The following is a 17,778-nucleotide window of genomic DNA, read 5'->3' as shown; positions in this document are numbered from 1 at the left end:
CAAAGGTAAAAGTGAAAAGTAATTTTTTGTTTTACCATTTTCCAAGGATCTAATTCAGTGTTGTAACCTTGTGAACGCAGAGAAACGATCAAAATGGCAATCCAGTGGAAGGAAAGGGAGCATGACCAGGTAGACGAATTGGCCATAGCAGATGAGGGCTGCATGGAAGCTCTCAGAGCTTGCGGGCTCAAGAAATTTTTCCTAGTGTCCTATTTATGAGCTCAGCCAGAGCTCTTGCAGTACTTGATTAACTTATGGGACGAACAGGAACAGGTGTTCCGAATATGGGACCAAACATAATGTCGCTCTCCAAAGGTAAAAGTGAAAAGTAATTTTTTGTTTTACCATTTTCCAAGGATCTAATTCAGTGTTGTAACCTTGTGAACACAGAGAAACGATCAAAATGGCGATCCAGTGGAAGGAAAGGGAGCATGACCAGGTAGACGAATTGCCCATAGCAGATGAGGGCTGCATGGAAGCTCTCAGAGCTTGCGGGCTCAAGAAATTTTTCCTAGTGTCCTATTTACGAGCTTAGCCAGAGCTCTTGCAGTACTTGATTAACTTATGGAACGAACAAGAACAGGTGTTCCAAATATGTATCTGATGTCTACTTCCTTACTGGATTGTCGCGACGAGGGCCAGTGCCCCGATTGACCTGTAGCAGGCCATCTGGAGAAAAGATGGAAGAGGTAAAGGCCCGAGTTTGCCCAACTGCAAAATATGGGTCGGGCAGCATGAAAGTGGATATCCCCACTGTTGAGGACCTGACACTCAGAGCTGTACTATTCACTATTACACGAGCCGCGGGGGCACAGGCGCCCCACAAAGCTACGAAGAACCACCTAATCTTGGCGACCGAAAGCCTTAGTCCGACGGTCTTCAATTGGGCGTCAGCTGTGACGACCAATATGAAGAGGCAGCTAACGAAGGCTAAGCGTGGCAAGCTGCAGCAGTTCGAGTACGGCTCCATCTTGGTGGTGTTCTTCTTGGAACGTGTGCCACTCTTCCAGGGCCAAGGGGCCCTTGTTCCTAACCTGGCACCTCGAGAGCCAAGGCTGGCTCGTTGGGCGGCACTGATGCCGAGAGGGGGAGGCGGTCAGCAGATGTCATTTAGACCCGAGTTTTTTGTGTGGCTTCGCCGCCAGTTGATCATGGTGGAGGACTGGCCGTATGCGGGGACAGACTTCATCGGTGACCCTGACCTCCCACTGCTAGAGGGGGAGGACTGGGACGAGGAGATAAGTATGACCTCTTTTTGATTTTGTGTTTTATGGTTTTTTTGTTAATACATATTCGTTCTAACAACAGTTATTTGTGTATGCAGATGTTGGCCCAGCATGCCCAGCTGGCATGTCTCCTATCGCGCAGAGAAACCAGCCTTAAAACCAGCCTGGTTTCTCTCGGGCTTAAGAAACCAGCCTGGTTTCTCTCAGGACCAAACATTGGAATTAGAAACCAGCCTGGTTTCTCTCGGGACCAAACATTGGAATTAGATGTATCTGATGTCTACTTCCTTATTGGATTATCGCGACGAGGGCCGGTGCCCCGATTGACCGGTAGCAGGCCATCTGGAGAAAAGATGGAAGAGGTAAAGGCCCGAGTTTGCCCAACTGCAAAATATGGGTCGGGCAGCGCGAAAGTGGATATCCCCACTGTTGAGGACCTGACACTCAGAGCTGTACTATTCACTATTACACGAGCCGTGGGGGCATAGGCGCCCCACGAAGCTACAAAGAACCACCTGATCTTGGCGACCAAATGCCTTAGTTCGACGGTCATCAATTGGGCATCAGCTGTGACGACCAATATGAAGAGGCAGCTAACGAAGGCCAAGCGCGGCAAGCTGCAGCAGTTCGGGTATGACTCCATCTTGGTGGCATTCTTCTTGGAACATGTGCCACTCTTCCAGGCCCAAGGGTCCCTTGTTCCTGACCTGGCGCCTCGAGAGCCAAGGCTGGCTCGTTGGGCGGCACTGATGCTGAGAGGGGGAGGTGGTCAGCAAATGTCATTTAGACCCGAGTTTTTTGTGTGGCTTCGCTACCTGTTGATCGTGGTGGAGGACTGGCCATATGCGGGGACAGACTTCATCGGTGACCCTGACCTCCCACTGCCAGAGGGGGAGGACTGGGACGAGGAGATAGGTATGACCTCTTTTTGATTTTGTGTTTTATGGTTTTTTTTGTTAATACATATTCGTTCTAACAACAGTTATTTGTGTATGTAGATGTTGGCTCAGCACGCTCAGCTGGCATGTCTCCTATCACGCGGAGAAACCAGCCTGGTTTCTCTCGGGGATAAGAATCTCCTCACTTAAGATTTAGCCTCATGGGAATGAATAAGGCTCCTTGTAGCATGAACTTGGCAATTTTCAGACTTTGAGACTTAGAATTTGGAACTTGGAGACTCTAACTTGTCAAAGGCAAAAGGACAAGCTTTTATAGATAGAGGAGAAGGAGTTAGGGTCATCCACAAGATTCATGGGATTGGCTTTATCACTAAGAAGCTTCCATGAGAGGTGGAGAACTACTTCCCTCCTATGGAGATTCGAAGCCCAACTGAACTAACTCAACATGGAATCAGTTCATGAATAGGTTAGGAAGAACCTTCGTAAGTTTGTTTGTTAAAAACTTTACCCAACTAGGCTGGCGCGAGTGCAAATCTGAGACAGAGCACCAGCTGGCGCGCCCTCTTTGGAGGATTTCCCCCATTGGCGCGAGTGATACACAGTGGAACCACGCCAATGGAAAAAGGGCTATTTTTATGGGTATTTTGCAGAAGGTGTCTTCAGGGCATATGAAGTACATACTCAAGGGGATACAATGCAAGTGTTTTCAGGTTATGTCACTTCTCACAGGTCCTGGAATAAGTCCTCCAATGTGTGGGAGAAGGGGTAACAAGGACGATGACAAATTACTGTGTAACAGATGCCCCCTAATTCATAGTTTGCATATGTGTTGTCATAGTTTCCAAGCATAGTTTGCATATGTGTTGTCATGTGCGTTTTTAAGCTTGCATAAAAATAAAATATGTGATTTAGAACATTTCGCGTTGGGTCGTTTGTTATGCAACTGATACATTAGATTACATTTGTGTTAGACATCTACATAGCATTTAAAAACATCATCACATGTAAAAGATCCATCCAAAATAGGCATATATATATGTGTCGAAATGTTGCACAGCATGCATCACATAGCTCAAAAAATATACATGTTCGTCTTAATACATCCAGAGACGACATGTCTCTCAAAAAATATGCATGAAAATAAACCCTAGATGTCTAATCCCGGTGGTGCTCATGATAGCACGTCACCCCACGCACTAGGCGCTTTAAGAGACGATGGATACGAGTGGGCACTCCCACTGTATATCTTTGATATGCCGGTGGGACATTTGCCAGCCGGGCATAGTCTGGAATCCCTCGAGCTAGCCCCTCGAGGTTCCGGATCAACTCTCCTCCCTCGACACCCTCTAGCGGAAGGTCAGCTGCAGGCTGGTTTTCAGGCTGGTTTCTCCGCGCGATAGGAGACATGCCAGCTGGGCGTGCTGGGCCAACATCTGCATACACAAATAACTGTTGTTAGAATTAATATGTATTAACAAAAAAACCATAAAACACAAAATCAAAAAGAGGTCATGCCTATCTCCTCGTCCCAGTCCTCCCCCTCTGGCAGTGGGAGGTCAGGGTCAGCAATGAATTCTGTCCCTGCATATGGCCAGTCCTCCACCACGATCAACTGGTGGCGAAGCCACACAAAAAACTCGGGTCTAAATGACATCTGCTGACCGCCTCCCCCTCTCGGCATCAGTGCCGCCCAACGAGCCAGCCTCGGCTCTCGAGGTGCCAGGTCAGGAACAAGGGCCCCTTGGCCCTGGAAGAGTGGCACACGTTCCAAGAAGAACGCCACCAAGATGGAGCCGTACCCGAACTACTGCAGCTTTCCGCCCTTGGCCTTCGTTAGCTGCCTCTTCATATTGGTCGTCACAGCTGACGCCCAATTGAAGACCGTCAGACTAAGGCATTCAGTCGCCAAGACCAGGTGGTTCTTCGTAGCTTCGTGGGGCACCTGTGCCCCTGCGGCTTGTGTAATAGTGAATAGTACAGCTCTAAGTGTCAGGTCCTCAACAGTGGGGATATCCACTTTCGCGCTGCCCAACCCATATTTGGCAGTTGGGCAAACTCGGGCCTTTACCTCTGCCATCTTTTCTCCAGATGGCCTGCTACCAATCAATCGGGGCACCGACCCTCGTCGCGACAATCCAGTAAGGAAGTAGACATTAGATACATCTAATTCCAATGTTTGGTCCCGTATTCGGGACACCTGTTCCTGTTCGTCCCATAAGTTAATCAAGTACTGCAAGAGCTCTGGCTGAGCTCGTAAATAGGACACTAGGAAAAATTTCTTGAGCCCACAAGCTCTAAGAGCTTCCATGCAGCCCTCATCTGCTATAGCCAATTCGTCTACCTGGTCATGCTCCCTTTCCTTCCACTGGATTGCCATTTTGATCGTTTCTCTGCGTTCACAAGGTTAAAACACTGAATTAGATCCTTGGAAAAATTAGAAATGCAGTGAAAATTGCTTGAAAATGTTAAAATTTGAGCAAAAAACCCGCGCGGCCGTTGGCGCGACTGTTTCTAAAACAGTCGCGCCAATGGGTGCATGCCCTTTGGGAAAGTTGCCCCATTGGCGCGGGTCCGTGCCTGGAACCCGCGCCAATGGGCGCAACCCTAATTTTTTAAATCCTTCCCATAAAGGATGAAAAAGCAGTCTAAAACAAATTTGAAACAGACAAAAATGGAGCAAAAGGAGAGGCCTCTTACCTGACACTGGCGGCGCTCCGAATGGTCAACTAGATCTGTCGAAATCAATGCTTGAAGATCGCACACCAAAAGCCCTAATGTCGCTCTCCAAAGGTAAAAGTGAAAAGTAATTTTTTGTTTTACCATTTTCACCCATTTTATAACTTTTTGACCCTTAAATAGGTTTTAAAAGTCATTTTACGAATATTTTAATATATATTTGTGTGGAAAATGGATTTTACACTGGGTGTTTGTGCAGCAACAGGTGTTTGTGCGGCTTAGGCGATGAAACGAGTTGTATTTTATACTTTTTCGGACTCGGTAAATACACGAAAAAGTCACCCTGGAGTCACCTTTCTGCTCTTTTCTGACTCACTAAACGTGAAAAGAATGCCGAGTTATTCCTCTCAACTCGTTAACAGAGGCAGTCTTCTTTAAACTCTTTTCCGACCGTGTAAAAACGAAAAGATCGTCGGACCCTTGTCGTTTCAGGTTCGTTAATGGTCATGAAGCAACATGGTTTCAATCGTTTTTTTACTTTTTCAGATCGAAATCACTATTCATGAAAAGTACTCCTCGATCGTAATGGTCGGGCGGTTCTTTTGAGCATTGTTTTATACTTTTTCGGGCTCGAGAGACACAACTTTACGAAAAAGGACACCCCTGGAGTTTCCTTTTCTGCTGTCTTTTCAAACTCGCTAAACATGAAAAGACGCCGAGTTTTTCCTTTGTCAGACTCGTTAAAACTTGATGACATCGGATTCCGTCTAAATGACGCTTTACAAGCATATGCTATCCCCGTCAAGCTTGTTGATAAAAAATAACCGGGGTACTCACCAGAAATGGTGGGGAAAATGGAACCACAATCGTTGTCGTGTTGGCAGTATGTCGCTCTTGAACATGGCACTTGTCTGCATTCGTGTCTGGGTGGGGACATCTCATATTGTTTTTACACTTGCCTCCGTGGGTTTGGGTTATCCTGTTTGACCTCTCATCTGCTCATTGCCCTGTCACCATGACCCTTGATCATTTAATGTCAAATACTGCCAAGTCCACTGTCGTGCCACCAATATGTTCAAGAGAAGTTGACCTCTGCAGAATACTCAACCTCCCTCTGATACCTCACACAAAACATCTTATCCTTCTCTGTCTCGTGTCGATGATGTGGGAAACATTATGGCCCACCTTCGATCAAGGTCACTTCCTGTCGACTTCAGCTCATTATCCGGGAAGTTGACCTAGAGACTCCCTTCAAGTGCCTTGGAGCCTGCATGCCTCAATGGCAGGTTCTTTGTGTTCGACGTGAGGTTTTCATCATTGGCCTCTGATCGAATGATTCTACGGGTGTTCGACATCGGCTCATTGATTCGCACGCCGTAGATTGTACCTATAGTACCTTGAGGACCATTGTCATTATTGGTGATACCTCTCGCGTCTGTTAACATTTTTCATCATTGACTGGTAATCAAACGATGTTCTTGCATGTTCGACTTCGACTCCCATATTCGCATGCTTGAACTTGTACTTTGTTCGGGTCGAGATGGAAGGCAAGACCCTGGATTTTGTCTGTTGAGATCGAGGTTGCGATTTTGTGGATTATTATGATCATTACATGACTCATTCACTGGATGGCTGCGACCATGCCTGAGTCTACTTATCGATCCTTACTGGATGGCTGCGCCCATACCTTGGATCTAATTTTTATGTACTCTCCTATGGATGGTTGTTCCCATACCACATATATCATGTGCTTGAGATATCAGTTGTACTTCTTCATGCAGGTTCTCCGACAATAGTGTTTTTAGTTGGCCATGTTCTTGTAAAGCATTTCGCACCTCTCTCTCTCTCGGGCCTCATGCTTTAGGGGGCATCTGTTACACAGTAATTTGTCACCTTCCCTATTACCCCTTCTCCCGCACATTGGAGGACTTATTCCGGGACCTGTGAGAAGTGACATAACCTGAAAACACTTGCATTGTATTCGCTTGAGTATGTACTTCATATGCCCTGAAGACACCTTCTGGAAAATACCCATAAAAATAGCCCTTTTTCCATTGGCGCAATCCCACTGTGTATCACTCGCACCAATGGGGGAAATCCTCCAAAGAGGGCACGCCAGCCCAGTTGGGTAAAGTTTTTAACAAACAAACTTACGAAGGTTCTTCCTAACCCACTCATGAACTGAATCTATATTGAGTTGGGTCAGTTTGGCTTCGAATCTCCATAGAAGGGAAGTAGTTCTCCACTTCTCATGGAAGCTTCTTAGTGATAGAGCCAATCCCATAAATCTTGTGGATGACCCTAACTCCTTATCCTCTATCTATAAAAGCTTGTCCTTTTGCCTTTGACAAGAGAGTCTCCAAGTTCCAAATTCTAAGTCCCAAAGTCTGAGAATTGCTAAGCTCATGCTACAAGAAGCCTTCTTCATTCCCATGAAGCTAAATCTAAAGTGAGGAGATTCTTGTCCAAGTAACCAAGGAGAGAGAGGCTTGTTCCCCATTCCCAACAAGCTTTGCAAGGCATGTGCTGCTGATCACCCAGCCAAAGGAGGATTTGACGTCAAAACTATGGTTGTATTCTTCTTTGTTGTTTATCAATAATAGACGACTATCATTATGGTTCCACTTTTATTGTCTTTGTAATGATGATTGAGTTATATCCTTTCTAACTGATATATAGTTGCATCTATTGGATTTTATGCTTGTGTTTGTGTCGTTCTTTGCATGTGCAGGTGTCTGTTCACAAGGATCGTGGGGATTGTGACCAGCCGGAGCAAAGGAATGGGAGCGACGACTCTTTTACAAATATTAGCGTTGGAATCCAGGTAGGCCCTCATCATCGGTCTTTGATTTGCAATTAGGAACCTGCGTGTTAGCGTTGTTTGATTGTTGCTAGACCCCATTTGGGCTAGTAGGGATCGCCTCTATCCGCGAGGGGATTTACCTCCACAACACTTAGCATGGGCCAGCTAATAATATTTAATTTTGAGATCATAGCTTTCTTTCTAAAGAACCTCGTAAGTAGACCCGCAATGAGTGCATATATTATCCTCTAAAGAAGATGATGAATTTGAATCTTTATCAATTCTGACCCTTTTATATAGAATCTGATTCCACCTCGAAAGACATTGAGCCAAGAACAGGGGACTATGTCATCTGGTGTGGCCGACAATCCAAAACTGCCCGAGAAAGGTTATATTCTTGGAATATGTTTGGCCCACTACAAAAATGTTGTTATGGGAGTCCCACCAGAAAACCCAGGTGAACTAGCCGAGGAACGACTCCTTTAAATGACGAAAATTGAGGGAATTGCATTCCAGAGAACAATTCTTGTATGTCATAGGATCCAACAGTTCCTCAATCTTTTGCTCAACCTTCCAATTAGATGTTCCAAGACCTAGGAAGGAGTATGAGAAAGAGAAAAAATTGTCTGCATGAAGTTTTAAATTATGAACTGAAATAGAAACATGAGAGATAAGCTTACCTTTCTGAATTGTTGCCTGAATTCTGCGCCAATTCACAATGCAAGACCTTCTTCGATTGTAATGCTTAATCTTATTTGCAACAGGCTCAAGATTCCAAAGCGACCAAAAAGTAAATTAAATTTCCCTCTAGTAGACCTCCCAATAAAGAAAAATGAGTCTGAATATTTGTCACTCTGAATTAAATTGGAGCTCCACACCAGAATTCTTTGAGGAATCTTGCTCACTGCTCGAGAATACTTTGGAGAAATAGTTTTCTGAAGGGAATTTCATAGGGAAGAGTGAATTGTAAACAATACCCTCCATTGGATTAACCTAGTTATTTTTGACCCACCAAATGAGCTCCATTCCTGCTACATTAATTTCTTTTAGGTCGCTTCCTACAAAATATGCCTTCAAAATGAGAGGAGGATAAATCCAATGCAAGATACACTGTGAATTGTTTGATCGAGCATGTGAACTTGCATGGAAACCTATTGCATGACCTCCTTAATTGTATGTTGCCACATAACCTCTACCTTGCATTAATTACAACAATGATTTTCGAGCCTGAGGGGATTCTTCCCTTCATCACTATCCTTCATATGGATTTCCATTTTAATGATATCCCAAGTCTGAAAAACTATAATTTTTATTAAATCCATAAGATTAATGTATTGAGGGATAGGTCATTTATCACTAGTTTTGTTTCTCCCAAGGTACACACATAATTTTCCAACCTGTCTGCATCTATATTTTGACTTTGGAGAATGTGGTAATAGTGCTTATAATGAAATCTTATAATGAGCTCTCTAATTTGATGAAGCACCCTATCCAAAGAGTTGTCCTTTAGGATATTTCCTTTGTTGAGATATTGAGATCATAGTCACCCAGAATTACTATATCCTTTGCCTCTTTACTTTTATTTATGATTATGCCATGTAATAGTTCATACATCTATGTTTGGTTATTAGATCTTTTTCCTATGCCCCATGAACACTTTTTTTCCATTATTCCCTTAGAATTGATTAAAATCCCTCCCCCTCTTACCACCCCTTGATTTATTTTTAGAGGCCCCTTCAAAGTATAAAATCCACTTTTGTTGATGCTTTTTCTAGTCTTTCATTTCCACTTGAGACATGCGAAGAGTCTAGTTATTTGGGAGAGGCCAAGAAGGAAAAGGATTAAGATAGCAGGGTATTGGGGATAATGAATTAATCCAGATATTTTCAAGGGGGTCAAGAGAATCGTCCTTTGGGAGAGGATTTAGTCCCATGTAAAAAGATAGAGCTCTCAAAGTGACAACCTTTGAAGACAATGAGACATCCTTGAAAATTGCATAGTTTCTAGAAGGTTAGACTTGCCAATTGATGTATTTCGGAAGCACTATTTAGAGAGACTTGAGGGAGGGTTTGGATTGAAGGGAGCCCAAATAATGCTTGTTCCAAGTAGAGAAGAAATCCAAAATATCATTGGCCCATTGGGTTCTGGGCATTAGAGGACCCAATGCTAGAGACCAGAAAAACTTAGTAAAGTAACATTTAAGAAAAAGGTGGGTAATATTCTCTTCATGGGTGCACACAGAGAGAATCTAGATGATCCCTGGATTCCTCTTCTTTTTAAATTTTCTAAAGTTAATACTTGTTTGTGGGACAACAATTAGCAGAAGATATTAACTTTAGGAATGACATGAGGATCCTAAATCTTCACCTAGATGGAGGACCTGGGAGGAATGCTATATTTGAAAAGAAGGTCCAAGTACCCTTCCTTGATGGAATAAGATGAACATTTCCAACCAATCCTATATGGAATACCTCGATTGATGGTGGTGTTGCCCGAGAGATTTTTCTTTATAATTTCTCCTAATTGAGATATGTGTTTAGGGATATCCCAAAAATTCCAATTGCACCAAGAACCATCCTATTTCCAATAAGAGATATGTGCTGAAGTTTTAATTCCATTCATTTTCATGGTGTATCTTAACGGTCAAAGTTCCTCAATTTGATTCAAAGGTTTTTGACGTAGAATTGAGTATTCCTGTAAGCAGATAACTTCTCCATTTCTATGTATCCAATTGAGATCATCATCCACTAAAGAGGATGAATTACTGATTAATTTCCAGGTGGGAGAGCACTATCTGTTCGAATCAACTTCAGGTATCTGATATTTTGATTTCAAGATTCTGGCCCACCAGGAGTTTGGATGAGTTTTAAGATTCCAGTCTAACTTTTCTTTGAATGCCATATTCAATAAAGCAGGTTACCTAATTCCCAACCCTCCAAGAAGCTTAGGAGATTTGGTAGATATGATCATTTTTATCATTATACGTTGAGAAACTTAAATCCCTTGTTAACTCTTTTAAGGCGAGGTCCATGTTACTTTTGTTAAAGTGAATGAGACTTTGGCTCTCCCCATTCTTTTGTATGTGGTTGATGTGTATACTAGGGTTTAGTATTAAGGATAGGGATTTATGGTCAGAATCGGGCTCATGGTCATCTAGGAGGTCAAAATTAATAATGCAGTTGAGTTGGGTATTAGATATTGCACAGTCCAAAATATTGTTACCAAGCTCATGAATACAAGCCATCTAGACAGATGTAGGCCACTTATAATCTCGTTACAAATGATTAGGTCTTGGGAAATGTAAAGCTTGATTAAATCAACACCAAATCAGTTCTCGGTTATGTCTTCATAATCTCTTTAAAATTTACGAGCTAAATCACAATCCTCATCAAACCATAGGGGGTTAGGGTTAGAGTTATTACTTAATGGAGTAGCCTAATTAGTAGCGGTTCTAGCATTTAAGTTCCCAGGCAAAAGGATGTTGCCCTCATTCCTTAAACTGTGGATATCTTGTTCTAATGTAATGAAGGGGAGATTCTTATCCAGGTTGTTTTTCTTGTAGGAGGAAGAGTTGATAGGAGCAAAGTAACAGATTGCGAGAGAAAATTTATTGGTGTTAGAGTCATAAATTTCAATCCAAATGTATTGATTAAGGGGGTCAATCTTATAAAGCCAAATGTGGGGAGAAATAGTATTTTTTACAGAATAATTTATACCACCAAAGCCTTTATGAGAATATTTCCTATTCCATGGAGGCCAAAGAATGAATCTATCTATATGGGGGACTATAGACTCGTTATGCTCACAACTTTCAACTAAGAAAATAAGATCAATATCACTCAGGATCCAACTTAACCTAGGACCTTTACACCATGGAAAACCACAACAGTTCCATAAGAGGATGTAGAGTGTTCATAATTCCTATTTATCACTTTTATTTTGGATTCTATCTCTAATAATAGCTTTCCTACTTCTAATGATTTCCCATTTTCCTTCCTTTCTTTCCTCCTTTACCTTTTGGACCTCTTTCATTAGTTCAGCTTGATCTTCTAGAATAAGTTCTTCATTTATAAAGATCCCTAACCCTTTTAAACTTGGAGATTTAGTAAGAGTATCTAATCTATGGTAATTGCAACTTACTTTAACACATATTAGTCTATGTTTATGCTCCATAATATTTCCCACCCTTTTTGCTTCGGTTAGATAATTTGTTTGAATTTGTGAGTTAGTTTTTAGTTGTTTTTTTACTATTTCTAACGTGTCATCATCAGTTTCCTCTTTTATACCAGCAATTATAAGGTGTAGGGATCTTTTGTGGTGCTCATGATCGAGTTCAATAGGTTTTTTCATTTCCTCTTTTATAAGTTTGATATCTATTTTATTCATTGTGTTGCTTAGGGTTGGATTATTATCTAGTTTTTATTTTAATTCTTTAATCTCATCTTTCAAGGTGTAATTTTCTTCGACCATTGATTGTTTTTTGTGTTCTATTTCTTGCATCCTATTGTTCATTCCTTGAATTTCAATTTCAAATGTTATTATTCTACTTTCTAATTCTTTGCAACTACAATTTGTTAGACATTGCACATAATTTAATCTTATGTTCCATACGCATTGTAGAAAATTCTTATTTATTATGTGTTTCTCTTTCTTATCCCCATTTTCTAAAGATTCAATGTATTCATAGAGGCCCTCTAAATTAATTTTGTGTGGCCTCCCTCTAATATAGATAGGCTTAGAAATGTGGGGAGAAGTATTCATAATTGTAACAAATAGAATTTAGCAAGGAGAAGAGAGAGTAGGTAAAGGAACTGATGCACATAGAAATTTTTCATTATAACACAGAGATATATAGGCGTTTCAATCAGATATTACATTTCTTCTCACTGGAGATGCGATGTTCTTCTCATCACAAAGATCAAATTCTTTCCGCATAGATTGTTGTGTGAAGTTCTTATAAATGGTTTCACCACAGATGCAAAGTTCATCAATGTATCACCACAAAGCGAGTCCTTATAAGTGGTTTCACCACATATGTGAAGTTGAAATATGCAGAACGAGTATGTATAGACCACTGCATAATGAAGTTCATCAATGCATCACTGCAGAGTGAGTTCTTATGAATGGTTTCACCACAGATGTGAAGTTCAAATATGCAGAATGAGTATGTATAAACCACCGTAGATGTTGTGCACCACGGATGTGAAGTTCATTAATGTATCACTGCAGAGGTCAAATTCTTGCCACAAATCACCATGTGAAGTTCTTATGTATAGACCACCGTAGAGGACTAGGTTTCAAATATGTGAATTTCACATATGTAAAACTAGCCTATATAGGCCACAACAGAGGTGTCAATATAATTTTGTATAGACCACCATAGAGGTATCGAATTCTTGCCACAGAGATCGACGTGCAAAGTTCTTATGTATAGACCACCATAGAGCATTGGGTTTCAAATATGCGAAGTTCAAATATACAAAACTAGAATATATAGGCCACCGCAGAGGTATCAATATAATAATGTATAGACCTTCACAAAGGTATCAAATTCTTGCCGCAGAGACCGTCGTGTGAAGTTCTTATGTATAGGCCACCGGAGAGGACCAAATGTGGAGCCCACTCCACCGAAGAGTATGGGAAGCATAGATTAGGTAAAAGTTCCTAGAAGAATACCATAGGCCAATACCATTGGTTAACAATATCACATGATGAATATAACACGTGTTAATATGATTTTTTTTAATTAATTAATTTGAGATAAATTAATAAAAATATCATAACTAACTTAGGAGATTAATCTTAACCCTTGATCTGTGAATACTATTATGAATATTCAAGCATATTCTATGGAGGTTAAATCTCTACCATCCACCTAATAGTTATTGATAATTAAATTAAAATTCTAAAATCCCTAGTCTAAAATAAACAATAATATAATTCACTTAGTAATTAGTGATAATTAAATTAAAATTTTAAAATCCCTATTCCAAAATAAACATAAGTATGGTCCACACGTGAAAACCCTCTTGCCAGTGTATTTAAAAAATAAATAAATATAAACTCCATGCAAAGTTTAGTTTTTCTTGTTTTAAATATGAAGAAAATTAAACAAATAGATTACATATGTGGCTAACACATTTTTGGTTAAAATTAAACAAAGAAAATTCCTTTCATAAAATGAGATGAAATGATATTTTAAAGTCCATGAGACTAAAAATAGTCTAAGGGACCATTAGTTCCCTATTTTTCGTCTTTTGCAATTCAATTTTTTTCTTATTCAAATTGAAGATGAGCTGTCTCAACCTTCCAACAATCCTCTCACTGAAAAGACGATGCTTCACATGGCTCAAAAGTCTATGGGATCATTAGTTCCCTACTTTTAGCCTTTTGCAATTCAATTTTTTTCTTATTGAAATTGATGATGAGCTGTTCCAAACTTCCAACAATCCCCTCGCTCAAAAGACAATGCTTCACATGGCTGAAAAGACAATGCCAAGACACCTCTGCTAACATATTCCCATAACTTTCTCCGATGTCTTTGAATGCATCACATTCCAAAATGAAACACACCCGTTCTTCCCAAATTTCTTTAAACCTAACAACACATTTTTTGAAAAATAATAATATAAATTTACCTTGATGTAAATCCTCCCATATAAAAATATGGGTCCTCTCCTACCTAAATCAATTATAAAATAAGCCCAATATGGCCTAACAAAACATTTTTGGAAAAATAGTAATATAAGTGGAACTTGATGGTAAAAATAGGAATCCTCCCATATAAAAATATGGGTCCTCTCTTACCTAAATCAATTATAAAATAATATAAAATAAGCCCAATACCTGGTTATTCTATATTGGATGGTAAACTTGTTATAATATAAATAGCGAATGAAAACACTTATTCTGGCCTTGAGGTAATTCTGGATCTTGAAATAGAGCGGACTGCGCAGAAGTGCTGGGAGGTTTCCAGGAAGAGTTGCAGCCTCAACAGGAAGAAAAATATTTCATATATTTTCCTTGTGAAATAGAAATATTGTAGCAATGGAAGCTGAAATATGGCAAAGGATCCCAAAAGAGTTGTTGCATATGATTTTAGCGAGGCTGCCCATTAGGGTTCTTGGCAAAATGAGGACTGTGTGCAGAGAGTGGAAATATCTACTGTCTTCCCGTAATGCCTTCGAAGGACTTGTTCCAATTTGGTCGCTGTACTCCACCCCTGGGTTTTTGATTCTGATCCATTGGAATCCAAAAGATGACGTGGATTCTTGGGTTATAGAAGAACGCGGTTCAGACATGTACAAAGTTCCTTTGCTCAATCACGTCGTTGTGAATACTTGCAAGGGCATCTTCTGTTGTCATAGAAAAGGGGATATGTTGGATCTTTCCATAGGCATTCCCAATACCAGGAATTGGGTACAGCTGCCTCGTCCTCCAATACCTGCTTTCGTTTTCAATGGATTGGCTTTCGATTGTTCCACAAGGCGTTGCACTCTCCTGCTGGGCAGATATTCTAGTAGCAGGAGAAGAATTGTGATGTGTATTTATGATTCAGAATCCAACGCCTGGACTCAAGTTTCCATGATGGTCCCGGACCATATTCGGCCTACTGGAAAGGGTATCTTCTGTAATGGCAAGTTTTACTGGGTGTCTCTGCCTCCCAATCCCCCGAATCCCATCCCTAATCTCATGGTAGCCTTCAATATTGCCGACGGGCTGTGGACAGAAATCCCGTTGCCACAGAGATGCAAAAGGATTAGTCCTGAAAATTTAGGGGATTACAATGGGCAAGTGGTGCTAGTGGAGCACAAGGGCCATGACTCTGTTCGCATATGGAAGTTGAATGAAGCAGAAGTATGGTGCGATGTAAAAAAGAACCGTTTGGCAAAATGCTGCATTCCATTATTGGATTCAGTAGCAGTTAATAGCAGTGGGTTGGTAATGGTAATGGATCGGAAAATGAATATATCGATATATAACTGGAATGGGAAATTGATAGTCTGGCGATTGAGATTCCCTGGGCCTCGCATGTCTCAACGACCAATTCGAGTATCGATATCAGCCTTCGAATCTAACAACTTATGGTGGCCTCAACCATGATTTATATACTGATCCATTATTTAGGAAATTTTAGATGGTTGTGTTTTATTTTTGCTAGTTCTTTTTCTAAATTTCGATGATAATTGAAGTGCTGGGTTTATGAATATATTCTTTCTTTTATGAATATATTCTTTCTTTTTATCATATATTACCAGCGTAACATTTTTCATTTACTCAAACTATGGATCCTGAAACTTTATTGACAATTAAATTAAAATTGTGAGAAATTAGTTTCTAAATTTGCAGAGCTGTTTCATCTATATATGTGAAAGAGAAGTAAAAGGTATGAATAGAGAAGAAGATTATTCATCTTTATATGCAAAAGAGAAGTAAAAGGTATGAATGGAGGAGAAGGTTAATAGAATGTGGAGTGGCACTGAATGTAATAGAAACCAGTCTGCAATAAAAAAATTGGGTTTTTTCCATATACAGTAGTCTCAAAATACTTTGTATTTTGTTAGACTCTGCTTCACTCTTTACACTGTTTTTCTGTACACACAATGTTTCCTTTCAAACAGATTGGTATTAGAACAGATTTTAGGAGGCTTTTGGTGTTTATTTTGCAGTTTTTGAGATGGCTAGTAGTAACAGCATGTGGCAACTAAGTACCATAGCTTGATGGGAAAATGATGTCTGGTGCATCAAGATGAAGACTATTTTCTACTTGTAAGATGATGCAAGTGTGAAGATGATGATAATGACTTTGTGAGTTTTGCTATATTTTTTAATCTGATTCTATTTATTTTGAGGATGTAGTAAAAGAAAGAAAATGGTGTGATGACGTGGATGAAGAAATGCAAACAATTGAGAAAAATGAGACGTGAGAGATAGTACATAACTTTGGGTTAATTGGGTACATTTATTGTGATGGGAGAGAAAACATAGGTGATAGAAAGAGCATATCTATTGTGTTCCAAATTTGGGTCAGGAAGTATCTCAGAGTTTCAAAGAAACAAGCCATTGCGTTTTTTTCCACAAAAGAAGTGGAGTATGTGGCAGCAAACATAACAGCTTGTGAAGCTATATAATTAAGAAAGATAATATAAGATTTCATGAACAACAAAAGGGAAGAATAATGTTTTGTAGTAATCAAGTGTTTCATAGATGCAGCAAACACAGCCATCAGATACCATTTCACAAGAGAATTCATTGGAAAAGGAGAAATAGATTTGGAATTTTGCAAGTTAGAGGAGCAAGTTGCAAAGAAGTCCACAAAAGCATTTTCGAAGGAGTATTTTGAACAGCGAAGAAATGATCTGAGACTGATCGATTTCAACAAACACTTGAATGACAGCACAACTATCACTTCGATCTTGCAATCCTAGAGCTTCTTCACAGCAGCATCTCAGAGGATTATTATTATAAATGACTTGTACATACCTACACAACAACTGGGTTGCAGCTTCTCTTGCCTTTCACTCATCTAACATGAATATGCTATCTTGATATATGGTTTATAAGCTTACAATGCTGCTTCATCTTTATATGCAGAAGAGAAGTCGAGGGCATGAGTAGAAAAGAAGATGAATAGAATGTGCAACAACATTGAATGTAATAGAAACCAATTTGTAATATAAATCTAGGTTATTTATGGAGACAACCGTCTCAAAATATTATGTTTTAATCAGGGTTGCAGGAGCACCCCCATGAACCCGCTACCAATTCGGGCTCCGCTTCGGATGTGCACGGGAGCCGAGCGTGCTTCTTTAAAAAAAAAAAAATGTTCCTTTGTTTTTTGGTTTTTTGGGCAGAGATTAGGGGAGTTTCTTAGTTTTTTTTTTCAATTTTTTTCACATGCAATTTTTTTTTCTTAAAAAAACAAATAATTAATGGTTTTAGTATTGATATGTTATTCATGGTAATGTTAAATTTTTAAAGTAAAATGACATTTTTATCATTTTACTTAAATTTTTAATATTACCATGAAATGACTCAGAATGTTTGATAGTGGTTTCTGTTGTAACATGATTAGTTTTGATAATTTAAATTTGATGATATAATAGGTTTTAGTAGTTTAGAAATAATAAATGGGTATACTAGAGTAAATGCACCCTCAAAATGTAAATTTAAG

The 17,778-nt window shown here is 40.0% G+C and overlaps 1 protein-coding gene across 1 annotated transcript; it reads left to right on the top strand.

Annotated features, from left to right (window-relative positions):
* The first annotated feature begins 14,651 nt into the window (after positions 1-14,651).
* Positions 14,652-15,707, top strand: LOC149211104 (F-box protein At5g49610-like). Its single transcript, XM_089399188.1, has one exon. It carries the CDS (start codon positions 14,652-14,654, stop codon positions 15,705-15,707), a length of 1,056 nt encoding a protein of 351 aa, XP_089255314.1.
* The last annotated feature ends 2,071 nt before the right edge of the window (positions 15,708-17,778 follow it).

Source organism: Pinus tabuliformis, chromosome 1_2 (genome assembly GCF_031772625.1).
Source record: "Pinus tabuliformis cultivar Carrire ecotype Pingquan chromosome 1_2, CPIR1, whole genome shotgun sequence".
Taxonomy (NCBI): domain Eukaryota; kingdom Viridiplantae; phylum Streptophyta; class Pinopsida; order Pinales; family Pinaceae; genus Pinus; species Pinus tabuliformis.
Note: the sequence above shows the minus strand (reverse complement) of the source record. Positions and strands in the feature narration are given on the sequence as shown.

What these genes read in the sequence shown, in the direction of transcription:
- LOC149211104 (XM_089399188.1), top strand. Translation starts at nt 14,652, where the DNA reads ATGGAAGCTGAAATATGGCAAAGGATCCCAAAAGAGTTGTTGCATATG.